General features: G+C 44.5%; 1 protein-coding gene across 2 annotated transcripts; it reads left to right on the forward strand.

The window, feature by feature from the left end:
* Positions 1–23,190: 23,190 nt before the first annotated feature.
* Positions 23,191–27,510, forward strand: LOC136552456 (protein ACCELERATED CELL DEATH 6-like). 2 transcript variants are annotated; one of them, XM_066544023.1, is made up of 3 exons: positions 23,191–23,953; positions 26,004–26,536; positions 26,672–27,510. In XM_066544023.1, exons 1-3 carry the CDS (start codon positions 23,233–23,235, stop codon positions 27,404–27,406), a joined length of 1,989 nt encoding a protein of 662 aa, XP_066400120.1. In that variant the 5' UTR covers positions 23,191–23,232; the 3' UTR covers positions 27,407–27,510. The 2 variants fall into 2 exon arrangements, with proteins under 2 accessions (XP_066400120.1, XP_066400121.1); XM_066544024.1 differs by having other exon boundaries at positions 26,681–27,510.
* The last annotated feature ends 288 nt before the right edge of the window (positions 27,511–27,798 follow it).

Below are 27,798 nucleotides of genomic sequence, written 5' to 3' on the forward strand. Positions count from 1 at the left end.
GTTCTCATTGATATTAATTTGTGATGTTTTGATTTTTGTTTGTTAAATTACATTCGTTATGTTAGATGCAAAAAATATATCAGGAGAAGTTTTGGCGAAAACGGGGTCGTCCTCGAGAATTATACCCCGACGCGTCTAGCAAAGATGCCCCCGTCCCTCCTGACCTTCATGTCCCTAACTGTGACTGTGGTTTCCCGGGCCACGTGTTTCAATCGAAACATCCGGACACAACGGCGTGTTGCTTCTACACATGCAGTCATTTTAATGTAAGAAATTATTTCCACTATCTTTTTTTCTTTATTTATGTAAGTATGCTACTAATATTTTATTGAAATCTTATTGTGTAGGACCATGAGATGTGCTTTTTCTTTCAGTGGATCGACGGTGCAAACAAGTTTGACCCTAGGTACCTCCTTTTCAACAATTGATTTAGAGGAGACACATCCACGTGAGCACTTTAAGCGGTGGGTTTCATCCCCTCTAACCCCCCGTCAATGACGGCTAAGAAGAAGCACCTAGCCGCAGTTAGACGACTTAAGGAACCTCCTCTGTGCGAATGCGGAGATCGAGCTATGATAAACCTTGAGAATAAGTTAGAGTTTGTGTGTCCGAACAAACACGAAGTAAGTGGAAAGTATATCTGTTTAAATGTTTAGCTCTATGTATGCGTGTACTAATATCTCTTCTCTTAGGTGTATGGATTTGTGAAGTGCCATTTCAAGGAGTGTCTCTATGGTCATAAGAATCAATGGCCGGAGCCACCAAGGCAAAGGAAAAAAAGAAAGAAAGGTTAATTTACAAAGCACCTCTAGTCAAGTGCGAATATGGTGTTAAATCCAACTACGATCTAGTCCCTTTGGAGCTTGGAATAGGCCATTATTGTGGCCATATGGTTGACTATGATGAGGTTGGTTATTTTTATGGTAAACATGAAATCATATTTTTGTTTCTTTTGCTAATACATATATGATATAATTTTTTGTTTGAACAAAGCACTAGGAAATGCAGGTGAAAATATTATGATGGTCAAGCTAAGTTCTTGAATGAACTGAAGGGGAGGCAGGTAATTGCACAGAAGAGAGGATATTGACTTGACTACGTCAACCTATTCGTTAAACATCACAAAGACAAGATGTGTGAGTTTGCTAGACAGCGCGGTATTTATAACCCGATCGATATTGGGCTTAACAAATGAGGATTGAAGAGACCGAGGGTGTTAGAGGAGAAGAGGGTAAGCAAGGAGGCAAGGGAGGAGACAAAAGTACATATGTAGGTCTTGAACGAGCATATTGTTGCATTTTATGCCAGTGAGTGCTTGAAAAGCCTTTTTTCGTTGTCTGATTTTAAATGTAATATAATCACGTTGCTAACTGATTGCATTTTATATATGAAGAAATTAGATGCAGCGAGGACCATGATGGAGAGGTGACTCATGCAAGGTATGATAAAAAGAAGTTAGATGAGCACAGAACGCGAGCTGGTCGCACCGTTCAATCACCGATTGTGCTGTCTGATGAGGGAGACGAGGATGAGGATGACATTGCTAGACTGAGCGAGCTCATCGCTCGAGTAGAGACAGGCTTGTAGACAGAGAAGGCTGAGGACGACACTGATAGACTAAGCGAGCTCATCGCTCTAGCAGAGGCGAGCTTGCATGCGAAGGAGGCTAGGGACAACACTAATAGACTGAGTGAGCTCATCGCTCTAGCAGAGGCGGGCTTATAGGCGGAGGAGGATGACGACACATTCTTCACTCAGGCCGCAGAGGCCGTAGCTGAACTCATGAACTCTTGGATCACGGCGGCTGAGAAAGATACGTCTCAGCATCCCAACATCACTCTCTGTCAGCTCTCCAACAGGGCGATCATCATCAGAATCAAGAGCCCTTGCCATCTCATATGGCTCCGAATCATGCATAATTTCAACACTATTAGAGCCACGGAATTCATCTTCACAATGCACTTGTGCAGCAACAAGGGACACATCCACATTCTCAGGAATATCTCTTGCAATATAAGTAGAGAAATGAGGAAAGAATGAAAGAAATGGATGTAAGGAAGGGGGTAAGGTCCCAATAACCATACAGTTAAGACACTTACTCGGATGATTCTGTGTCAAAGGGATCTCATGAGGAGGATCTGCCACAACAACATGAGTCTGACAAGCACCTCCAACTACCGCATTTGGGGCAGATTAAGCATCGAGAACCGTAGGTGCAACCTCCACATCCATATCAAGTTCAAGGATGGGAGGGTCAATGTGTGTGTGCTGATTCATTGGTGGGGAAAACCCAAGAGGGATGAGATCGACTAACACTCAATGCACAAACACGTCCAAACATTGCAGCTAGCCTCGCAGCTGGCTCTTCATAGCCGATCTCACATAGTTCTTCCACTGATCCGCACAACAAATTGAGATAATTCACCTGAGGATGTTGGGAGGAGAACCTAGGTGCAGTACACCCTCAACTGCCAATGCCATCATCTTCAAGGCAATGCAGCTCCACCCGAGCCCTTGTAACCATCTCACTAAATGAAGGCCTATCATTGAATAGCATAGGCACGTTTTGTATGTCAATAAACTCAACATATCCATAGCGATCGTATTCAACGGTGCCTCCATGATATATGGTCACTAGGTTGTCCATCTAGTTCAAACACATAACAAAACACATGTCCTTTAGTTTAAATTAGACGATAGATAGTACCTAATAAGTACTTTCTAACTACAAACTAAGTAAATAAGATAATAACTACATACATAAATATAGTGTACTAACTAAATAGCTAGATCATATTTAGTTAACTAAATATGTAACTACCTATCTAAGTAGCTATCTAACTATATCTATGTACCTATGTACCTATGTATCTATGTTTCTATCTATCTATATATCTACATCACTAGCTCACTAACTAAAAAATCAACTACTTGAGTCATCACATTAACTAGTAAATAACAAATGTCAAAACTACTACACTACAATCAAAGCTAACTAAGTATGCACATTGTAAATTCATAATTTTTACCTGTCCGACGACGGAGTCGCAGTGGACGCCGGGCGTGGGTCAGGCCGACGAGCGGGGCCGACGGTGGCACGACTAGGCGCTGCAGGTGCCGGGGCCGACGGTGGTGCGCGGCGAGCGTGGGATGCCCGGTGTAACACCATCGGTGTTATATTATACAGTTTTTGCTAAAACCATATCATGAGCATTATGTTTATTTATTATTGCATGTGGTAAAATGAGAAATTAAATTTTATCGCACTAATTCTCAATTTGTGCTCTAATTTATTCCTTGTCCAAATACTCTCCAGCACAGTTCAACTCACTATTGTCATCCTGATCCAACTCCATCTCTCGTTATTTCATCTCCTTCTTATCCCCGGAGCACGTCTTCAGCACACTCGTAGAGCAAGCCCGCGTAGCATGCTTGCAGTACCCTTCACTGGCAAGTTTTGCCACAGTGTCATTACTTCGCCGTGTCATGAATGGCGAGTTAGGCAGCAGCCTCTAGCGTGTTGCACGCGCTCTTCAGCAAACGAAGATGACCAACCGCAATAGCTCGTAGAAATTCGCGTGCCATCCATTAATGCTTTGCTGTAGGGCTACACGTTCTTACCCTATGCTAGCTCACCATGATGCTCCTCCCCGCGCAAGTTATCTTCTCCACAGGCTCAGCCCGCTGAGCATGCCAGTTGCTCGCTGCTCAGTTGCTTTGCAAACGTAGCTCAGACACCTTTTCACGCGTCAGCACTGCAGCAACACAAAATACTTTAGCATGAAGTAAACACGGTTCACTGTGTCTTGCACTGGTCACTGTGGCAAACACTGTTCAACGTAGAAAACATTGTTCACCGCAGAAAACACTGTTCATTCAAGCAGCATGTTGTGCACAAGCAACGCTTTATTACCTTTAAGCAAGCTAGTTAGCCACTAACCTTACGACGCGTCGCTGTCACGCCTTCGTGTCTCCTATCTTTAAAAGGACACACTGAGCCACCAAGCCGTCCCACTCCATTACTCACTGGCTTCTCCCAAATCAAGTTTCTCTGTCTTGCTCGAGAAAGCTACGCTCCATCGACCTCCCTCCTCGAGCTGCAATCGGCCGAGGTAGCTAGCCTGCAAAAATCCCCTCCTTCTCCTCCGTTAATTTCTTGACCTGCATGAATGAACCAGCACCTTTCCCTCTCATAATCATGGAAAGTCTAGTTCACTACCCGTCCAGCACATTATATGATCAGCACCGGCACTCCCTTCATCACGTCAATTTAATTTTTTGATTCAATTAACAGCCCACCTTGTAAAAGCCATATCTCCCTCGTACAACCTCCGATTCACTCGATTATTCTTCCTAAAATTATCTAAAATCAAGACCTATCCATCCCTATCATCTTCTTCTTTCCTAAAGCTCATTTGAATTTATCTATTTATTATAAAATAAATTATGTTAGATTCTAGAATTCATGATCTATCTGTTAGTGTAATTAGTTCGTATAGTTCAGTGATACCTTTAGGGTTACTTTATTATTTTAAAATACGTATTATTATTATGGTTATTTAGAGAATAAATTTTTGTGATGCATTGATAGAAGTGCTAGCCCTAAATTTTTTTACAGTAGGTTCATTGTATTATTATGTGCTCACTATAATTTTTGTGGTCTTAGAATAGGTTGATAAATATGGTAGCTAGTGCACCTTGTTTTATCATATATATAGTAAATTGATATTAACAATAAGGATGTCTTTAGTTGCTAAGATAATACATGAAATATTTTATACCTGTTTAGTAGGAATAATAGGTAACTTTGCGTATTAGTCATTAGAGTTAGCTTAGTAGCTTGGTAGATGTATTCTTATTTTAAAAGTTGCTGTTGCCGTATTACTAAGCGTTGCATCATTATTTCATGCATGTAGATAACGAGTTGGTAGAGTTTGTGACTGTGGGCGAGCAGTAGTATGAGGAGGTAATCGAGGAGTACGAGGAGGAGGTTCTCGTACAGGAGGGAGTTCCGGAGCCATTTGAAAGGATCAAGATGTCCAAGAGGGGGGGTGAATTGGGCTAATTCTAAATTTTCTTGCAATAATCAAATCCTACGGATAACCCAATTAACCCCTTGTGCCTAGAAAAGTGTTTCTATCAAATCAACGCACAAATGACTTGCACCCTATGTTCCAAACTTACTCTAGCATAGCAATTCTATGAATGTAAAACAAGTATTGAATTGCTCAAAGTAAATACTCAAAGTAAGTGCTCAAAGTAAATAGGGAGAGAAGGGAACGCGGCGATGTTTTGCCGAGGTATCGGAGAGTTGCCACTCCCCACTAGTCCTCGTTAGAGCACCCGCGCAAGGGTGTAGCTCCTCCTTGATCTACGCAAGGATCAACTGCTCTCTACGGGTTGATTCTTCGATACTCCATCGTGGTGAATCACCCAAAGCCGCTCACAACTTGAGTTGGGTCACCCACAAGCTCCGCCGGGTGAACACCAAACTCCCAATCACCACCAAGCCGTCTAGGTGATGGCGATCACCAACAGTAACAAGCACAAACTCTCACTTGACCACGCGAAGCCTAATGAGAAGATGGATACACACTTGTCTACTCTTGATTCACTAATGAGGTTTCACTCTTGGATTCTCAAATCACAAATACCTCACTAGGACCTTGCTCTTCTTGGCACTCACAAACGTGTTTCTCAGCTGTTGGAATGAGCAAAAAGTGACTCCACTCACGAGTGGAGCTTCTATTTATAAGGCAGCCTGAAAAATGAATCGTTATCAGCTTCTGCGGGGTGACCGGATGCTCCGATCGTTTTGACCGGACGCTCCGGTCAGTTCAACCCGTGAACAGTTTTCAAGTGATGACCGGACGCTGACAGGGTTCGGTCAGTACCGACTGGACGTGTCCGGTCGCTCTTGGATGCTTACTATAAACGACCGGACGCTGGATACTCAAGGTCCGGTCACCACTGACCGGACGCGTCCGGTCGCACTTTCTCAAGTCTGGACCCTTACTGGAGTCGATCGGACGCTGGCCCTCAGCATCCGGTCACACGACCTTTCAACGTCCGATCACACCAGACTTGTTCTTCATAGTCAAATGAACTGACCGGACCCTGCGGCCAGCGTCCGGTCGCACCAGAGCCAAGCGTCCGGTCAGTATTTGACCCTCCATTCACTTCTAACTTTCGATCATATGTGAATGAAGTTTGCTCCAAAGGATTTTAGGCATTCATAGGAGCTACCTAGAGCTAGTTTTAACAAGTGTGCACCACACCTAACTCACTAGACTCAACTAGGTCAAGCTACCCATTCATACCCCCCCCTTCATAGTATGGCCAAAGGAAAAACAAAGTCCTAAACTACTCTAAGTGTCTCTCCAACTTCAATCGACACTTAGAACTAGTCATCCTTAACCTTGTCATCCATCCTTTGAAAACCGAAACGATTTCCATCGTAGGGGCATGACAACCTTGATTGCCCAATCGATCTTCATTACCATGACCTAACTTAATTGCCTCTGTAAAACACATGTTAGTCATAGTAATCTTGTATTGACATTAATCACCGAAATCCACTTAGGGGCCTAGATGCTTTCAATCTCCCCCTTTTTGGTGATTGATGACAATACCACCTCGAGTATGTTATAGAGTGAGGTTTTTGAAGGGCTTGGTTCATATAAGCTTTTGTCATTAAGAACAAAAGATTTAGTCAAGCTTATATGACCCAAACCAACACAATGTACTCAAAGAATATGAATTAAGCATGAGTATGAGTAACAAAGCTCATTTGCTTCGAAGTATAAGCGCGGAAGCAAAAACAAATGAGCATCACAAGTGATATGACATATAGATAATGCAAAGTAGAAATCACACATGTCAACTATCACAATCACGTAGATAGCACTATCACATATATATAATAGTATGCATGAAAGTAAACACATAAATGCATAAGTAATAGTGTATCACACAAATAAAACTCCAAATGTATATAATAAACTAATACTAGATAACTAGCTCCCCCTAAAACTCGCTCCCCCTGAGTCTACATACTCAAGCCCTCTCCCCCTTTGGTGTCAAACACCAAAATCTAAGGGTTGGTCGGCGGGGCTGTAGCGGACGAGTCAGGCACTGAAGTACGTGGAGCAAGATAGAACTAGGCGTCATCATCATCTGACCCTGAGCTCTGAACTGACTGACCCTCTGAAGCAGGAAGTGTCGCTAAAGCGGTCTGGGTCTGAGCTGGGGCTGGTGCTGCCTAGGAAGTTGCTAGTATATCTGTCGTAGGATCTGACGAGGCGACAGACGAGGGGAGGCTCTGAGTAGTCACTGCGACTAGAGCTGCTGTAGATGGACTAGCAGTATGCATATGAGGCAGAGTAGGCATGCCGGTCAACTCGCTGAAGGATGCTCTAAGACTCCTGGAGACTGATGTCTCAGGCATGAATAGTGAGGAAGACTGCTCTGGTGTGAAGCCCGTCTGAAATGGAGTGAACCGTGGGGCTACCATGGGTGAGGCTAACCACTGGGACACCTGTATAGGAGGTGAAGCAAACTAAGCTAGAGGCTGTCCCTGACTCTGGAGCCCACTGGGCTGTACTGCTGGAGTCGTCGAAGTGGTAGGAGGCTGTGCAAGCTGGGGCGAAGGCTGTGGCAGTGGGATCCCAATGGCTGTCACTACATGCTGCATGAATCCCATGAGCTGCTGCTGCATAAGTAACTGCTAGTACTGAAAGAGTTGTTGCTGCCGCTGGAACTCGTCCTGACGAGTCTAAAACTGTGCGAAGTTGGCAGCTGTCTCCTGTGCCTGTCGTGTTTGATCCTGCTGCATCTGCTCAAGAATAGCAATGAGAGCGGGGTCTGTCTGCGGAGCAGGTGGAGTAGAACTGGAGCTACTAGCCTCTGCATCATGTCTGCATGGAGGCATCAGAGGTATAGGCTGGTAGTCATCATCAGAGCTGTCACTGTACTTGCTCACCTCCTGCTGTGCCTCTAGCTCCTCCTCCTTAGTGGCTGCAATCCCTCTGATGATCTCATCCTACTGAGTTGCGGACTCTGGCACGTCGAGACGATGGCTAGGTTGTCTGGGTGCCTGAGGAGTGGTGTGCCTGATCCTTTGTGATAGGTTGTAAGCTAGAAACTCTGTGGTGGCACCTGTATACTCATCCATCATGCTAGGGGGCTTATCAAGTACTACTCTACGGATGAGGAACGTGATCCAGTGAGCATAGGGAAGATGCCTGCGACCCTTGAATCCCTCAGCTATTGTGTCCTCCATCTCTGAAAGCAGGAGATCCCAGATAGCAAATACTGTCTGCTGCATAATGGCATTGAGAAGCTAGAGCTATAAGCGAGTCAGGCCCTCCCTATATCCCAGCCTAGGAAGTAGTGTCCTCCTAATGATGGCCTCTAGTACCCTCGCTGTAGGAGTCAAGTCACTGGGGTTCCTGCTCGACCCCTCTCCAAACGGCTCCTTGAAGCAATGTCGCACTAAATCTGTAGGGGGCACCAACCCTCCATGAGGATGCCTGGGAGGCTCCTGCTATCCATAACATACCTCATGCATCTTGACAGGCTGCTCCTGTAACCTCAGTATCTCTCTAGCTCTGCCACTCGTCACTCTGTAGTCTTTGCCTTTGAAGGCACAGTGAACGAATCTATGATGTAGATCGATGTAGAGCGAAGCATAAAACTGACGGACTCAAGATGGTACATATTTCCCCATCCGTCTAATCAGATCTGACAGTCCTGGCAAATATGCCAAGTATGGCCGAATGCTCTCTCCGGCTGCTGCCACAATAGACTCTATCTGACAGACTCTCTGAGATCTGAACACTGCCCCACTATTGAGATAAGCATTGTAGAAATCCTCCTGCAGTGGCGTGTAGAAACCCTCAGCTGCTCTCTCATCCCTCCTCAGAGGAAACCAAACCTCAAACTCAACAAATCGCAGCTGCTGAACCTGTCTAGCGGTGGCGGCCCTCAAGTCGAGGTGAACCACTAGAGGCGGACCCTGAGGTCTGGGCAGAGGACGTGAACCTCTACGCTGTGTAACTGGCCTTGGTGGAACTGTAGCACTGGTACGACTCGAGCGGCGTAGCTGAGGTGCTGGCTCGGTCTCCTAAGTCTCCTAGGCTGGCTAAGGCTCTGCTGGTGGGGGCTGCTGCTGTGCTGATGGACCCTCCTTAATGGCAACCCGTCGTCCTACAAACGTGGCAGTCCCAGCTGGACTACCGTGATGACGCTTAACCTCCTCAATCGCAGCTCTAACTGCGGGTGAAACTGGCTGATCTGCAATGATAATTCCACTGCGGGCACCACCTCTCTCGGCACGCTCTACGGCCTCTACAATAGCTGCTACTCTCGCTGTCTCTGCATCGGGGTACTTCTGCTTCTTGGATGTCACCTGCTTGGTTGACTTGCCCTTAGATCCGGCTGGCTGGCGAGGCGGGCGCCTCCGATCATCATCACCTGGGCCACCACCAACGTTCTTGGTGTGAGCCATCTGAGCTAACAAGATGGTGAACTGTCACTGATGAAGATCAACTATCAAACTGCCACTTTCGAGGCTTGGCCTCGATCCTTACTCACGAGCTTGGCTCTGAGTTGACTGCCAACTACCACAAGAACCACAACGGAACCAACTCGCTGCATGATAGAATAGATAAATATACAAATAAATACCATATGTCTAATAGATGCGAAACCCTAATAGAGAAAGCAATGTAGATGCGAATTTGAATCGAATGGCTTTCTACCTGACGATCCGCGAACCGAGAAAAGATAAGTTGTCGCGCGGGGAACTCGGAACCGGCTAGGGTTAGGTCAAACAGCCTGAATGCAATGGGGAATCAATGACTGCAATTTGATCTAGGTCACAAAGTAGAGATCAAGAGAAAAAAACATGAATCTTGCCTTACCGATCAAGGAGGTGGTAGGGCAAGGGCACACGACTTGGGATGATGCGGTGAGACTAGGCAGCGGGCTCTCGGGTGATGCGGCGGTGAGATGACTGGGCGAGCGCGGTGGTGTGCGAGCTGCGGTAGCGGCGCATGCTGTGCTGGCTGGACGGTGGCGCAGCAAGCTTGGGCGTAGGGTGGCCGGCGCGGTGCTGCAGAGGCACGGCGAGGCAGTAGCTCGGCGACGTGGTGAGCTTGGGCACGAGGAGGCGGCGGCGCGACTTGGCGGCTGCTCGGGCTAGGGCACGGCGGGATGGAGACAGAGGACGTGGTGGTATGGTTAAGTAATCCCCCAAAACGCGATAGAAAAGGAAACGAGGAAAAGAGTCCTAAAGTCGTGCGAGATCCACTGACCGGACGCTCTGGTGGTAGCGACCGGACGCTACCACCCAGCGTTCGGTCGATTCTAGAGAGGTCCAAATCCTCTAGAATCAGGACCGGACGCGTCCGGTGGTCTATGACCAGATGCAGGCAGGGTCCGGTCAGTACAACTTGTGTACCCTTCGATCGACCGGACGCTGAACCCTTCCTGACCAGATGCATAGATGCAGCGTTCGGTCACTCCTTCATCAGCAGTTCACCTCCTGTGAACTGACCGGACGCTAGACAGCAGCGTCCGGTGCAGCGTCTGGTGCACCTTTTCCAGCAAATCTTCAAACTTCCTTCACGCTGCTTGTACCCAATCAAGTCCCAACTTGAATAAGATCCAAATAAACACCCATTGGGACTGATGTGAGTGACCTCTCTCAAACCCTCATATTTTTCAAAATATTTTGCCTTAGGCTATAATTCTTTTTAAGAAAATAGGCAACAAGGGGGCAAATGGAACAAAACGACAAAACAACATTCATGCACATGCAATACTTGTAAGTAAGTCTAGTTGCTTGTCAAGTTTGATCCAAGGTTAAGCTTCTTCACATGCTTTTCGGTGGTTATCTTAACCATGTTAGACAAGCCCTATGTGCATTGCCAAAAATTAAACATGTTGTATATTACAATGAATGCAAGGGACAACACAAGCTCAAATTTTAGTGAAGTTACTAAAATCAAGCACATTGAGCTCATTCCGCAATCTACAAAATGTAGCCTCATCTAGCGGTTTTGTGAAGATATCCGCTAATTGATCTTCGGATCTTACACCTTCTAGTGAAATATCATTTTTAGCCACATGATCTCTTAGAAAGTGATGGCGGATATCTATATGCTTGGTGCGAGAGTGTTGAACCGGATTATTTGCAAGTTTTACTGCACTTTCATTGTCGCACAAAAGAGGTACTTTCTCTAGAACTACTCCATAGTCTAGCAAAGTTTGTTTCATGTATAATATTTGTGCACAACAAGCACCCGCGGCAATGTATTCCACTTCGGCGGTAGACAAAGCCACACTATTTTGTTTCTTGGAGGACCAAGACACAAGTGATCTACCAAGTAAATGGCACTCTTCGGATGTGCTCTTTCTATCAATTTTGCATCCGGCATAATCCAAATCGGAATAGCCAATTAATTCAAATAAAGCTCCTTTGGGATACCAAAGACCAATGCTTGGTGTGTGCTTAAGATACCTAAGGATTCTTTTTACGGCAATTAAATATGTTTCCTTAGGACTAGCTTGAAATCTAGCACACATACACACACTAAACATGATGTCGGGCCTAGATGCGATTAAATATAACAAGCTACCAATCATAGAACGGTAGAGAGTTTGATCAACCGGGTTACCTCCCTCATCTAGGTCGAGATGTCCATTTATAGGTATTGGTGTCTTAATTGGCTTACATTCATCCATCTTGAATCTCTTGAGAAGATCTTTTATGTATTTCTCTTGAGAGATGAAGATGCCTTCTTTCATTTGCTTGACTTGAAAACCAAGAAAGAATGTAAGCTCACCAATTATTGACATCTCAAACTCCTTCGACATCAATTCACCAAATTCTTTGCATGAGTCTTCATTTGATGATCCAAAGATGATATCATCAACATATACTTGACAAATGAAGATATGCCCATCAAGCTTCTTGGTGAATAGTGTGGTGTCGACCTTCCCAATGGTGAAGCCCTTCTCAATGAGGAAGTCCCGAATGCGCTCATACCAAGCTTTTGGGGCTTGCTTAAGCCCATATAGTGCTTTGGACAACCTATAAACATGATTAGAATATCTAGGGTCTTCAAACCCGGGAGGTTGATCAACGTAGACTAGTTCATTTATAAAGCCATTTAAAAATGCACTTTTTACATCCATTTGATATAGTTTCATTTCATGATGTGATGCATATGCAAGAAGGATACGGATGGCTTCTAATCTTACAACCGGTGCAAAGGTCTCTCCAAAATCCAAACCTTCAACTTGAGAGAACCCCTTTGCAACTAGTCTTGCCTTGTTCCTCACAACAATACCTTGATCATCTTGCTTGTTGCGAAACACCCACTTCGTTCCTATGACTCTTGCACCTTTTGGTCGCTCTTCAAGAGTTCAAACTTCATTGCGAGTGAAGTTGTTCAACTCTTCATGCATGGCATTGATCCAATCTAGATCTTTAAGAGCTTCTTCTACCTTGGTAGGCTCATAGCAAGAGACAAAAGAGTGATAAGCAATAAATGAAGTAAGTTTTTAAGATCGAGTCATCACACCCTTTGTTGGACTCCCTATAATGAGATCTTGTGGATGATCTTATAGGAGAGGTGAATTTCTTCTATTGACCACTTGAGGAGGAGGTTGTGGAGCATCAACATCTTGTGCTTGTACCACCATTTGCTCATGGGAGATATGAGTATCTTCATTTTTCTACTCTCCCATCTTTTTCACCATCTTGTGGTACATTTGATGAAGAAGGTTGGTCAATGACTTATACATCATCTTCATCATCTTTTGGCTTGATGTCTCCTACTAGAATATTCTTCATAGCCTCCCTCAATGGTTCATCACCTACATCATCAAGATTCTCATGTGCTCCTTGGGAGCCGTTAGATTCATCAAATTCCACATCATATGTTTCTTTAACCAAGCTGGTGGCATGATTAAATACTCTATATGCTTTGGACTTCAATGAGTAACCAACAAGAAAACCTATATCACAACGTCTTTGAAACTTCTCTAGGTGTTGTCGCTTCTTGTAGATATAGCACTTGCAACCAAACATCTTAAAGAAGGAGACGTCCGGCTTCTTCCCATTGAGCAACTCATATGGTGTCTTGACAAGGAACTTTTGAAGAAATATACGGTTGGATACATAACATGCGGTGTTGATTGCTTCCGCCCATAGAGTTTCGGGGGTGTTGTACTCATCTAGCATTGTCCTAGCAAGAGTGATCAAAGTCCGGTTCTTCCTCTCAACTACACCATTTTGTTGAGGAGTATAGGTTGTGGAGACTTCATGTTTGATTCCAACTTCATCACAATAAGCTTCTATGTTTGTGTTGTCAAACTCTTTGCCATTGTCACTTCTTATCTTCTTGAGCTTCACTTCAAATTCATTTTGAGCTCTCTTGGCAAACTTCTTGAAACAAGATGCAACTTTGGATTTGTCATGAAGGAAGAACACCCATGTATACCTTGAATAGTCATCCACAATCACAAGACAATAGAGATTTCCTCCCAAACTCTTGTATGTTGTTGGTCCAAATAAATCCATGTGTAGGAGTTCTAGCACTCTTGTGGTTGACATGAAAGCTTTGGTTGGATGAGTGTTTGCAACTTTCTTGCCGGCTTAACATGCACTACAAAGCTTGTCCTTCTCAAACTTCACATCCTTCAACCCTCTCACCAAATCATTTTTCATAAGCTTCTTGAGTGAGCTCATCCCAACATGAGTAAGTCTTCTATGCCATAGCCACTCAAGAGTTGTTTTGGTGAATAGGCAAGTCTTCAAGTTTGTATCTTTGGAGGTGAAGTCAACTAGATATAAGTTGTTGTATCTAAATCCATTGAATATCACTTGTTTGTTATCTACTTTAGATACAACAACCTCCTTCTTGGTGAATAAGCATTGGAAGCCAAGATCACATAATTGCCCAATGGATAGCAAGTTGAAACTCAATAAGGCAACATAGAGCACATTAGAGATGGAATGATCATTTGATATTGCCACTTTGCCTAATCCTTTAACCTTGCCCTTTGAATTATCTCTAAAAGTTATTTTCTCTTGTCCATCTACCTCTTTATCTAGTGAGGTGAACATATGAGGATCACCAGTCATATGTTGAGTGCAATCACTATCAATAACCCAATAACTTCCACCGGTCTTGTAGTTCACCTACACACAAGAGATTCAAACTTTAGGGATTCAAACTTGTTGAGGGCCCTTCACCTTCTCAACAAGTGATTTAGCCACCCAAATCTTCTTAGGCCTACTCTTGTTGAGGGTCCTAAGAACATGACTTTCATCTTTCCACTAGAATCTTTTCTAAGCATGTAGTGAGCATTGAAAGCAAAGGGTCTAGCATGCTTGGGCAAGGGTTGTGGTGGTGGAGTTTAACACTCATGAGCAAAGTGGCCTTCTTGTCCACACTCAAAACATCTCTTTGGCTTTAGCTTTAGCTTTGATTGTTGGTGTTGAGCTTGAGCTTTCTTCTTCTCTACACTTGCCATATATCCAATGCCACTTCTATCCATCTTCATGACGGTATTCATGAGTAGCTCACTTTGGAGATGCTTGCCTCTAGCAAACTTGCTCAATCCCACCTTGAGATGCTCTTTCTCTATCTTGAGCTTCTTGTTCTCTTCCTTGAGAATATCATTGTTCTTCTCTTCCTTGAGTTTCTTGTTTTCTTCTTTGAGCTTTTCATTCTCAAGGATCAACTCTTTGTCATGATCAAGAGTTTCTAGCACAATGGTGTTGTGACTTTTCATCTCTTCAAGATCTTTCATGAGCTTCTCATGGTCACTCTTGAGCTTGACATACTCATCATAGTCATTGCACTCAACCACTTGCTTGCCTTTGCTACTAGATCCATGCTCAATGCTCTCATCAATTAAATCATCACATAAGGTAGCTATATCAATCTTAACAACATGGTTAGTAGCATCATGTGGCTCATTTGGTAAGAATTCTTGTGCAATAACAAGGGTATCATAATTGATTTTTAGAGTTGTATATTCATCTTTTAGCTTGTTGTGACTAGTCATAAGCTCATTGTGCACCCACTCAAGTTTATCATGTTTATCTTTAAGCTCTTTCTTAAAAGATTTGAGCTCCTTGAGTTTGGATGATATAGAATCATTTGTTTCTTTGAGCTCATCATTAGCCTTTTCTAATGTATCACACTTAGCTAAGAGTGAATCATTTTTAGCATCAAGTTTTTCATTTGTAGCTCTACTCTTTCTAATGATCTTAGTGTATTTTCTTAATATTTTAACAAGATCATCATATATGGGTGAATCATCATCGCTATCACTATCATCATCACTAGCTTGCTCATCATCACTACTATCATCACTCTTAGTTACCTTGCATTCACCCTTGGCCATAAGGCATAGGTGTATAGAGGATAATGGCGATGGTGGCGGTGAGGATGCAAGATCAATAGCAATGGCGGCCACCTTCTCATTGTCACTCTCATCATTGGATGATCCACTTGATGAATCAATGTCCATGAGCCAATCACCGATAATATAGGCCTTGCCACTCTTCTTCTTCTTGTAGAAGTCTCTCTTTTTGCCTTCTCTCTTCTTGTATGGCTTATTCTTTTTCTTTTCATCTTCATCACTTGAATCATCTTTCTTGCCCTTGTTCTTGAACTTGTCTTTCTTGGGCTTTGTGCATTGATGAGCTAGGTGACCAAGTTTGCCACAATTGTAGCAATCCATCTCGGAGATTGGCTTTCTTCTTGAGCTAGTGAAAAACTTCTTCTTCTTGCTGTCAAACTTGATGCCACTCTTGTTTAGCTTCTTTAGCATCTTGGCGGTCTTCTTCACCATGAGAGCAAGACTTTCTTCATCATCTTCATCACTTGAGCTCTCATACTCAAGTCTTGCCTTGCCCTTATCTTGGCTAGCTTTGAATGCTAAGTCCTTCTCTTTTTTTTGTAGAGGATGAGCCATCTTATGGCGTGATGTGCATGTACATCTCATGAGCATTGATCTTTCCCAAGATTTGTGTCGGTGTAGCGGCGAAAAGATCACCTTGATGTAGCATGGTCACAATGTGCCCATATTTGTCAATGGGGAGGAAACTCAAGATCTTTCTCACAACGTCGGATGGTGACATTTGAGTAAGTCCAAGCCCATTGACTTCCTCTACAAGAACATTTAAACGAGAATACATTTCATTAGCACTTTCTTTGGGAAGCATCTCAAAAGAATTTAGCTTTTTAATCACAAGATGATAGCGTTCCTCACGCTCACTCTTGGTTCCCTCATGGAGCGCACAAACGTCCGACCATAGTGCATGGGCGTCTTTGTGGTTCCTTACACGATTAAACACATTTTTGCAAAGGCCTCTAAAGATGGTGTTGCGAGCCTTTGCATTCCATTTTTCATAATTTACTTCATCACCTTGAAGTTGTGCGGCATTCTTAGGTGTTGGGAACCCTTGAGAGGCGCTCTAAGAATTCTAACATCTAGAGCTTCTAAGTACGCCTCCATGCGAATTTTCCAATATGGAAAATCATCCCCCTCGAAGATAGGAGGAGGTCCATCCCCGTGAGACATCTTGCTCTAAGCGGTTAGGCTTAAAAACATGAGCACGAGGCTCTGATACCAATTGAAAGGATCAAGATGCCCAAGAGGGGGGGTGAATTGGGCTAATTCTAAATTTTCTTGCAATAATCAAATCCTACGGATAGCCCAATTAACCCCTTGTGCCTAGAAAAGTGTTTCTATCAAATCAACGCATAAATGACTTGCACCCTATGTTCCAAACTTACTCTAGCATAGTAATTCTATGAATATAAAACAAGTATTGAATTGCTCAAAGTAAATACTCAAAGTAAGTGCTCAAAGTAAATAGGGAGAGAAGGGAATGCGGCGATGTTTTGTCGAGGTATCGGAGAGTCGCCACTCCCCACTAGTCCTCGTTGGAGCACCCGCGCAAGGGTGTAGCTCCCCCTTGATCCGCGCAAGGATCAAGTGCTCTCTACGGGTTGATTCTTCAACACTCCGTCGCGGCGAATCACCCAAAGTCGCTCACAACTTGAGTTGGGTCACCCACAAGCTCCGTCGGGTAAACACCAAACTCCCAGTCACCACCAAGCCATCTAGGTGATAGCGATCACCAAGAGTAACAAGCACGAACTCTCACTTGACCACGCGAAGCCTAATGAGAAGATGGATGCACACTTGTCTACTCTTGATTCACTAATGAGGTTTCACTCTTGGATTCTCAAATCACAAACACCTCACTAGGACCTTGCTCTTCTTGGCACTCACAAACGTATTTCTCAGCTGTTGGAATGAGCAAAAAGTGACTCCACTCACGAGTGGAGCTTCTATTTATAAGGCAGCCTGAAAAACAAACCGTTATGAGCTTCTGCGGGGTGACCGGACGCTCCGATCGTTTTGACCGGACGCTCCGGTCAGTTCAACCCGTGAACAGTTTTCAAGTGATGATCGGACGCTAACAGGGTCCGGTCAGTACCGACCGGACGCGTCCGGTCGCTCTTGGATGCTTACTATAAACGACAGGACGCTAGATACTCAGGGTCCGGTCACCACTGACCGGACGCGTCCGGTCACACTTTCTCAAGTCTGGACCCTTACTGGAGTCGACCGGACACTGGCCCTCAGCGTCCGGTCATATGACCTTCCAGCGTCCGATCACACCAGACTTGTTCTTCACAGTCAAATGAACTGACCGGACCCTGCGACCAGCGTCCGGTCGCACCGGAGCCAGCGTCTGGTCAGTATTTGACCCTCCATTCACTTCTAACTTTCGATCATATGTGAATGAAGTTTGCTCCAAAGGATTTTAGGCATTCATAGGAGCTACCTAGAGCTAGTTTTAACAAGTGTGCACCACACCTAACTCACTAGACTTAACTAGGTCAAGCTATCCATTCATACCCCCTTCATAGTACGGCCAAAGGAAAAACAAAGTTCTAAACTACTCTAAGTGTCTCTCCAACTTCAATTGACACTTAGAACTAGTCATCCTTAACCTTGTCATCCATCCTTTGAAAACCGAAATGATTTCCATCGTAGGGGCATGACAACCTTGATTGTCCAATCGATCTCCATTACCATGACCTAACTTAATTGCCTCTGCAAAACACACGTTAGTCATAGTAATCTTGTATTGACATTAATCACCGAAATCCACTTAGGGTCCTAGATGCTTTCACCATTAGTTGCCGACTTTGCTGATACCCCGCCTGCCCAAGGCAAGCCCCGGTGCATAACCCTTATTTTGAATAATAACTGGATATATATATATATATATATATATATATATATATATGTGTGTGTGTGTGTGTGTGTTGTGCATTTACGTTATAGGCATTTTATGAAAACTACGTGCATAAATATATCCACCCATGAGTCCTACTAGTATAGGTCGAGTAGTTGCTATGCTCAGGATGTCGGTAGCGTGAGTAACCTGTCGTTGCTCATAAATAGGCGATAAATATGATCACTCCTGATAAAATGGTGGAAAGGAAAATAGTGACCGGGTAGGGATATGGTTGGGTTCTAGTGGGTGTAAAGGGTTGTGTCCTATGGCCAACAGGACATAGCTCGGTTACACTTTTTCTCTGTCTGTGTCAATTAAGGACCGGTCGTTGCATAAGTCTCAAGGCAAGTCACAGATCTATTATCACAGGCGTATACTTATGTATAGGCGCAGGGAAGACTCGTTGCTCTCCTATCGTGGATCCGGCTCTTTCTAGACCGACTGATTGGAGGTGGAGATGGTGGAGGTCCTTGCACCGCACTGAGTCCGAGACTCAGAAGTGGGGGCTTGAAGTCCAAGTTTGGATGAGGACCTGAACACCCAAGATAGGAGGGATGATGGGTTAGTCCTGCTTGTGCCTGGGCTACAAGTGGGACGTGTGTTTTCGGGGTACCCAACTGGAGGCATTGATTCGCGGATCGCCGGCCGATCCGATACGGCTTGTTTTTAGGTCTAGCACCGTAGTAGGAACTGAAAGATGGAAGGAGAAGAAATGGAACTGATTGCTCAACTCTTGCTTGAAAGTAGAACAGGTGCTTATATAGACTGGATAGATAATAACTTAATACTGTCGATAATAATAACATAAATAATGACTCATTATTAGTATTGCTTTCTGCTAAAATAAATCAGCAAACCATAAAGCATCTCATATTCTTTGGAGTCGGGAAATTATTCCCACTAGTCGGATAAGTCTTGCGAGTATATTGTGTACTCAGTGTTTATTTACCCCTATTGCAGGTGATGCATAGGAAGTATCTTTGTGTGGAGGATTCTTCTGGTGGGTTCAGACGGATCCTCGTTCTTATCGCTAGATGTTTATTTTAAATTCCTTTGTTTATCATTCCGCACTCTGATATTTGGTATTGTAATAATGTACTTTTAAGAAACTCTGATGTATGAAATGGACAAGTATTGTAACTCGTTCTCATTATTGGATCTTTAGGAAAAATATGGATCTTTTGGGTTCTCCCTTGGGGTGTGCCCGACGGATACCGCCCGTTGTAGCTTGCTTTCGAGGTGCTTAGTGTCTGGTGAAAGACGGGCACCTTAAGCGTGTTATTTCAGACGGTTCTGCCACACTTGGCGCTCCGCGCGGTGAGGCTGGCTCGGCGAGCAGCGTCCGAGGCTTGCGGTGGCGGGTGGCACGGTCACGGTCACGGCACCGGCGCGGTGGGGCGCGGCCAAGGCGGCCGCGGGCGTCACGTCGGGCGAGGCGAGGGCGCGGCGCAGGTGGCCAGCGTGGGCGCGGGGCGCAGCGGTCCGACGCGGGCGAGGGTGAGGGCGGCCAGGGGCGGGAGAGGGCGCGGGCGGCGACGGCGGTGCGCTGCTCGTGCGAGGGATGTGCGAGAGAGAGGGAGAGAGAAAGAGAGAAAAGATTAGGGCCCATACGTAAGACGGGGTCAGCGCCAGTAACCCTGGCACCGAGCTCGGCGCCAAGATCTGCGGCGCCGAGTTCGGCGTCAAGATCTACGGCGCCGAGTTGCCTGCCATGTCACCGTCATGTCTGCTTCGAACCCAAGAGCTCGGCGCCACGTGTAAGCTCAGCGCCAACAACGATAGCGTCGAGCCGATGGTCCAGATTTTAAAATCTTACATCCAGGGACATATTTGAGAATTTTTTTTAAAAAAGCCTAAAAATAAAAAAATCGGTGCCGACGTAGGCGCATAGTACCCCTGCTCCATGGCAGCTAGTAGCAACACGTGTCCTTATTACAAAGAGTACTCCACGTCTCCTCCACCAGTCCACGTCGACGACGAGGGCTAGGAGTGCTGAAAAATGCTGGAAACGTGCAAATCTCGTGAAGCAAACATTTCAGGCCGCTCAGGCCGTCGGCGCGCCGCTTTCTCCATGCGGCCGCCGACCGGCAGCGCGCGCCTGCCTCGACCGACCAACATCGGACCAGCATGGCCGGCCTGTTCGCTAACTTATTACCCAGCTTATCTGTTAGAATCTACAGTATATTTTTTCGCAACAAATCAACTTCAGTCGACTTCTTAAACAGTTTTAATAGCAACCGAAAATGCAATCCTCGTCCTGAGCGGCTGAGCGCAACAAAGCCTGTCGGTTCGGCCCCCACCCACACCACTACCCTTTTACCCTACGCTCGCTCGGTGGTGCTGGTGCCAGCGCGCAACCCCGGCCCCTCGGTGGACAAAATGATTGGTGTCTCCCGTGCAGGCGCAGGTGCGGGTGGTTAAAAAATGTATGGAATGGAAAGCACGCTACCGTGCGCGGAGCCGGAGAACAAAACCACGTGGTCTTCGGCTTTTCTTGAGCTGTCCGCTGGTGGCGAGTTGTTGCTGCGCGCTCCGCGCTCCGGCTCCGGCCGGCGGCCGTATTCTTGTCGGCATCACGCACGGTCCAAAACAACAAAAATTCCATATTCCTGGTGTACTACAGGGGCATCTGCTTTCAAGTTATCCATGAAAAGCATTCTGTTCTTTTTATTATATGATATGATACAAAAGAGAAAGTAGTCTGTATTTGTGGGCTATGCTTTGTGCTCACACCGCATCGTTGCACGCTGCTGTATGGCTCACACTGGCGTAATCGGTGGCTGTCTGGTGTGAGCAGAACGCGTCTCCGACACTGTTGGAATCGTATGCCTCGCTAGGTCCATTTATTTATACGAAGACGTCCCGGTCTCGTTCGGCAACAATTAAGTATATACACCGATCTCCAATTCCCAAAAGCACACCCACCTGTCCATGTGTACTACGAGAAACCATAATCTAACCCCACTGTCAAATGGTAGGATTATATAGTAGTACACACAAGTGATGGCATCATTGGGATGCTAAAGCCTAAAAGGGCATGTGCCTGAGCCCTGTGTGGCTGTGGCTGTGTAGACAATGGCTAGGGATTGTGAGCATTGTTATGTTTTGTGTAGATACTTTGATCTAGCTTGGTTGTGAGTATTTTGTATAAAACATTGTACAAGTACAAATGTTGATGACTTCAATGGAAATTGTGAGCATGGTTTAGTCGGTTTTGTGTTTGATGCTCAACATCAGTTTGGATAGATAATGTTAAAATGGATGATGCGATATGGTTATTGTAAGATTAATTAGTTCATACTATGCTAGCATCAGATAGTTGGTCACTATAAACATATATCATTAGATAGTGGGTCGGTATAAGCTTATAATAGACGTTAGATAGCATACACAGCGTCCGATGGTCGGTCGTTAAAAGTCGGTCAGTCGTTAAAGATTTATAAGGATTCAGTACAAACGACACATGCAAGGGTCATTAAAGAGATATAACAGCCGACCGTATGTCGATGAAACGACTTTTAACAACCCACAGGGCGACGCTAAAGATAGGTTGCTGGTATAGTGAGAAGTAGCTCTTAATTAACAATTGGGCACTCGCCCTGTTTATCAAGAGGGGGATTGTGGTAATCTGTAATCTTGTTTTGCTGCAGTTTCTTTTAGCAGCTTCGATATTTGGCTAACTAATATGGAAACATGGAATTCATATTTTTTTCTGCATTTAAATTTCTAAAATAAGTGTATGACCTGTGAACAAAACATTTACATAAAAAATCTTCATCTAAACTCTAGTTATTTTCTGAGATAAACTACGGAACATAATGAATGCATCATTTCTTTGTACAAACAACTATAAATTTAAGTGTAACAGAAAAGTCAAACTGATCATAAATAAATAGTAGTTACATAAAACAAATCAATACAATTATAGCGTATGAGCTCGACAATCTCAAGATATGTCAATCTAGTCTGCTGGAGATCTTCATACATCAATTAGGAATGTCAAATGTGTGCGTTCATTCACATGAATTAGTATACTTATAAACAAATTGGGGCTTGACTTATAAATGTTTTGCAATTTGTTGTCAGAAAAGTGAAAGTTTATTGCGCTTTGAACAAGGCCTTCATATCCTAGAGAGTATATGTTTTCCTATTTCCACCGTTCATTTTCATGTAAAGGTGCCAAATACATATATATCTTGTTGTACTCCAAATAAAATAAATATTAAGAGCATCTTTGGTTTGTCAAAATTTCAATAAAATCAGTTTATTTTCATAGAAGAAACTGGGAATAGAAAATTTTGGCCTTAAATTAACTCGACATTCACTAAGCTAATACTCTCTCCATTCTAAATTACAAGTCATTTAAACTTTCTGAAGAATTAAAGCATATCAAGTTTGACCAAAATTATAGAGAGAATTAAAAAAACTATGACATTAAATAGGTATATTGTATATTATAAAAATATAATTAATGAAAAAAACTAATAATACTTATTTGATATCATAAATGTTATTACTTTATTATATAAATTTGGTCAAACTTGAGATATTTTAAATCTCCAAGTTAGAATGACTTATAATTTAGAGTGTGGGACTAAATACTACCTAGTAAAAAGCATGTTTTCTCCGAAACTAGCAACCTATCACATTATCCTATTCTACCTTGTTCCATATAAAGTCAAGAGCAAGAAATTGGACCGTTTTGTTCCATGTAAGTCAAAGAACAAGAAACTGGACTTTAGCCATAATTATGAACATCAACGAGGACCGAAAAGCAAATACACTTCACAGTTCACAAGTCATCAGAGGCATAAATAAGTCCAAATGACACACCACCTTTCCCCTGCTCCACCAGACCACCACCGACCCCCGCCCGCACGAGCCACACGATGACCTCGCCGGAGGCGGCGGAGACATCACCGCCGTCCACGCCCACCACCAGCGCGTCCCCCTGCCCGACCCCGCGCCCGCTGGCAACCACACCGCCGACCATGGGCGCCACGCTTCTCCGCGCGGCCCGCAGCGGCGACGAGCGGCGGCTCGTCAAGGCGCTCCTGGCCGACCCGGCGGCCCCAGACCTCGAGACCGCGGCCACAGCCGGAGGGAACACGCTCCTCCACGTGGCCGCCGCGAGCGGGCACGCGGACCTCGCGTCGCTCCTCCTCCGCCGCGCCCCACGCCTCCTCGCGGCGCGCAACGCCGCGCTCGACACCCCGCTCCACCTCGCCGCGCGCGCGGGGGCGCACAAGGTCGTCGCGCTCCTCGTCGCCTCCTCGTCCACGTCCTCGTCCTCCCCCGCGTGCTCCCTGCGCGCCCTGACCCGGGCCACGAACCGGCGCGGGGAGACGGCGCTGCACGACGCCGTGCGGGGCGGCCACGAGGCCGCGGCGCGCGCGCTGGCCGCCGCGGACCCGGGGCTCGTGGGGCTGTGCGGCGGCACTGGGGAGTCGCCGTTTTACATGGCAGCGGCGGCCGGGTCCCTGGGGATGGTGCGCGTGCTCTTAAAGACATATAGGGACGCGGAGGAGGAGGAGGAGGTGCCCGGACTAGGTTCGAGCATGGGTCCGGGCGGCCGTACCGTGATGCACGCCGCTGTGCTCACGAGCAATGGTGAGTCCCTCCTAACTGCTAGTTTATGGTGCTATGTTCGTGATGAATTAATGAGCAATTTGGAGTGTATTTAATATCTAGGTTGTCAGATTTAGTTATTCTAGTTCGCTATGTTTGGGGGTTTGATGTACCGTGGGAAGCTTGTGAAAAATCTGGAAATGCTTCTTTGGCCCCGTTCGCTTCGCCGAAAAAAAAAGCCAAAACACTGTTATGACTGATTTGTCGCGAGAGAAAAACACTGTTGGGTAGAATGATTGGACTATGCTGTGGTTGGATTGTATGGAATTTAGCAGTTCAGATCTTACTTTGTTAAAGCGAGGATGCCACTTCTTCTAAAGCAAGTGAATGGAGTATGAGTTGGACGATTTGAGTCTCTGTTTGATGTGATGACTCATGTTCACTGTATTTTGAATGTTAGTGTACATTATCTAAACTCAAAATTTGAAATTGCTGTAACCTGTAATGTAGTGATAGCGATTTTTGTTTGGGTTGTCTTGACAACAGAGTGATTAGTGTGCTGTGAATCAGACTATGTGGGGATGCACATTTAGTGTTTGATCGAATAATTTGTTTTTGGGTGAGCGGTCGGGACTCATCAAATAGCCAGGGCACCCAATTTTATATTACTCCTACTGTCCCACATGTGAATCATGAGACAAAAGAGAAAGGAAGGTACACGTCAAGAATCTTGCTGAAATGAATATGTGTAATCATGGACATGGCGGGACTACGGTTTAAGTAGTACTACTTTGTAGTAAATTGCGGGTGGTTCTATTGAGAAAAAGTAACTTGACAAAAGTAAGATAACACTTAATTGCACCTTAGAAAACATAAACCAGTTGTGTCGAAAACTAATCATAATGTATCAAATATAGTTTTCATGATGACATTATTGTTAGGTCTCTTGCAATTTAGATTTAAAGTCCCGAAAGAAAATTGTGTAAATAAAAAAAATATTTGTGTAAATCTTGAAATACATCTAGTTACTCCCTCCGTTCTAAATTATAAGTCATTCTAGCCTCTCTAGGCACATTGTTTTTGCTATGCACTAGATATAGGTTGTGTCTAGATACATAAAAAAAGCTATGCATCTATAAAAGCCATAACGACTTATTATAATTTGGAATGGAGGGTATATATTTGAATATGAGGCATGAGTTTGAATTTATTTATTTTTGATAAAAAATGACTTATAGCAATCTATCCAACAACAAAGCCTTTTAGTCCAATATTATTAGGTGATAACATCACTCTGTCCAATATTATTAAAACCTCTCTACAAGCAAGGCTTGTTGTTTAATTTGCACAGTGGGCTCCTTGTAAGATGACTCCTAGGGTTAGCCCCATATAAATTGATGACATATTTGATCAATTACTTTTGCTTTTGTGCTTCTCTTCTTTACTGGGCACCTTTGACTGCCTTAATTACTAGGTTGGTTTTGTGGACATGTATGAAATATGTTTCTTTTGTAAAAGCTCAAAACAAATCATTATTACTAATATTATGTGGGAAAAAGGTGTACTTGAATTAATCATATGGGAATAATGCATACCTTCTAATTCTGATAGGCCGCGGTGATAAAGTGCAGCATCTTATCTGGCCTATCTATGCCTGCTTCAACTATTTGCATGAAGTGTTAATTAGGTTAAAGACTTAACATCATCAATGGCGCTGAGTGACCAATGGCGTTGGGGTTAGAATTTTGTTGGACATGCATCAGGAGAGTTAGAAAAATCTGCCCTCATGGGAGCTTAGGTGGAATTTGATGACTTGACACCCTAGCACATGTTCTGGTTAAATTCACTTCTCTGTTATTTCTGTTTTTCATCTGTATTTAAGAAATATTAGGTAAGATTTGGCCCTCAAGTGCTAGATGATGTACCTTGAGGTCCATAAAGCTTTATAGAAAAAAGGCCTGCCAGATCATGGGCCTTCATTCAATCCTTATTATAACTTATAAGACCATAGGGAGTGCGTATATTTTTTTTCTTAAGAGTGATAGTGTTTCAGGTCTTATACTTTCTATTTACTGAAGTTCTTTCATAACAGAAATGATACGGGAATTGCTGCAGTGGAACCAAGCTCTTGTGAAAGAAGTTGATGACTCAGGCAGTACTCCTTTTCACTACATTGCATCTGTTGGAAATATTTCCGCAATGAAGCTCTTATTGCGCCGTGACAGTTCTCTAGCCTACAGCTCAGATTCAAATGGTTTATTTCCTGTACATATTGCTGCTAAAATGGGATACGGACAACTCATCTACGAGCTCTGTAGATTCTGCCCAGATTGTGACGAATTGCTTGACAGTAGAGGAAGAAATTTCCTACATATTGCTATTGAGCATAAGAAATGGAAAGTTGTTTGGTGTTTCTCTGGTACTGAAGATCTTGGAAGGATGGCGAATGTCATGGATTCAGAAGGCAACACACCTCTGCATCTTGCAGTCAAGAATGCAGACCAGATGATAGTGAGCCTTCTTATGGCGACAAAAGGTGTACTGCCAAATACAGTGAACAACCAGGGCTTCACTGCCTTAGATCTTGCTGTACTGGCAACTGACAAAGGCATAAGTTATACACTGGTAAGCTTCACCTAATCTCCTAGGACTGCATTCTTCTTTGCATCTTCTAATTCATGTTCTCGGTCGATTTTAAATTTATTTCAGTTTTTAACTTGTATAGTTTGATTTCCTGAAATGTTGATTTTCTTCTGGTAGAATCCTCAGGTCATCATACTCCGCTGTTTGGCATGGACTGGAGCTGTCCTTAGTCCTCGTCGCCTCGATCATTTCATAGATGAATTTGGCGTTGGCAGAACTTCTGGAAACGAGCTCAAGAAATTCACCAACATTGCACAGAACTTAATTGTTGGGTCTGTCCTTGTCTCAACAGTCACGTTTGCAGCAGTTTTCACTCTGCCTGGTGGCTACATATCGGATGGGCATCCACATGCCGGTGCACCAATTCTGTTGCACAGGTATACCTTCAAGGCGTTCGTGATGGCAAACACACTCGCATTTGTCGGCTCCACGTTGTCCACCATCTGGCTCACCTATGCTGGGTCAGAACACGTCCATCCACTGCTTCGTGCAATCTACATGTTCCTCTCTGTTATTTCGATGGAGCAGGCAACGAGAAGTATGGTTATAGGATTCGCATTGGGCGCATATGTCGTTTTGAGCCCTGTCAGCGAGCGGATTGCCATTGTGGTCTGCATGTCTACGTTCATGACGCTCTTGCTTCGCAACCCTTCTAGCTGGCAGCTGTGGTTCCTGTTCATGCCGATTAAGAGGCGATTGGGATGGAAAGGAGCTTTCAAGACCCACTTGCCTCCGGAAACAAGGAGCCGTCTTACAATAGGTGTTGGCTCCAATTTTGCTTGTCAATTCCTTCGGAGGATGCTTGGTATGTTATTTACGTACAGCTTTATCTTTCTGTTAGCATTGCTATGATGAGAATCACAATAGTGTGCCTCGGTGTAATATTCATGTTCCTTGGTGGAGCTGTATGTTTTGTACTTTCGTATATATAAAAGGTTAAGTTCCACGAGTGGTTGCTTTAGTCCTAACAATTCTAATCATCCAATGAGATAGTGGAATTAAAAAGCTCAAAATTCTACGAGTGGTTGCCTTTTGGCTAACAATAATAAGGTATGTTTGAGAGAGCTTTAGCCGCTCTACATCTACGAAAAACAACTCTAGATTCACATTTCCAAGGCAAATGTCTTAGCTCCACGAAATCTAAATCCACCAAAATTCAGATTTTTTTTTGGGGGGTGGGGGGGGGGGGGGGGGGGGGGTGGGGGGTGGGGGGGGGGGGGGGGGGGGGGGGGGGGAGAGAAGAT

Source organism: Miscanthus floridulus, chromosome 4 (genome assembly GCF_019320115.1).
Source record: "Miscanthus floridulus cultivar M001 chromosome 4, ASM1932011v1, whole genome shotgun sequence".
Classification (NCBI taxonomy): Eukaryota; Viridiplantae; Streptophyta; class Magnoliopsida; order Poales; family Poaceae; genus Miscanthus; species Miscanthus floridulus.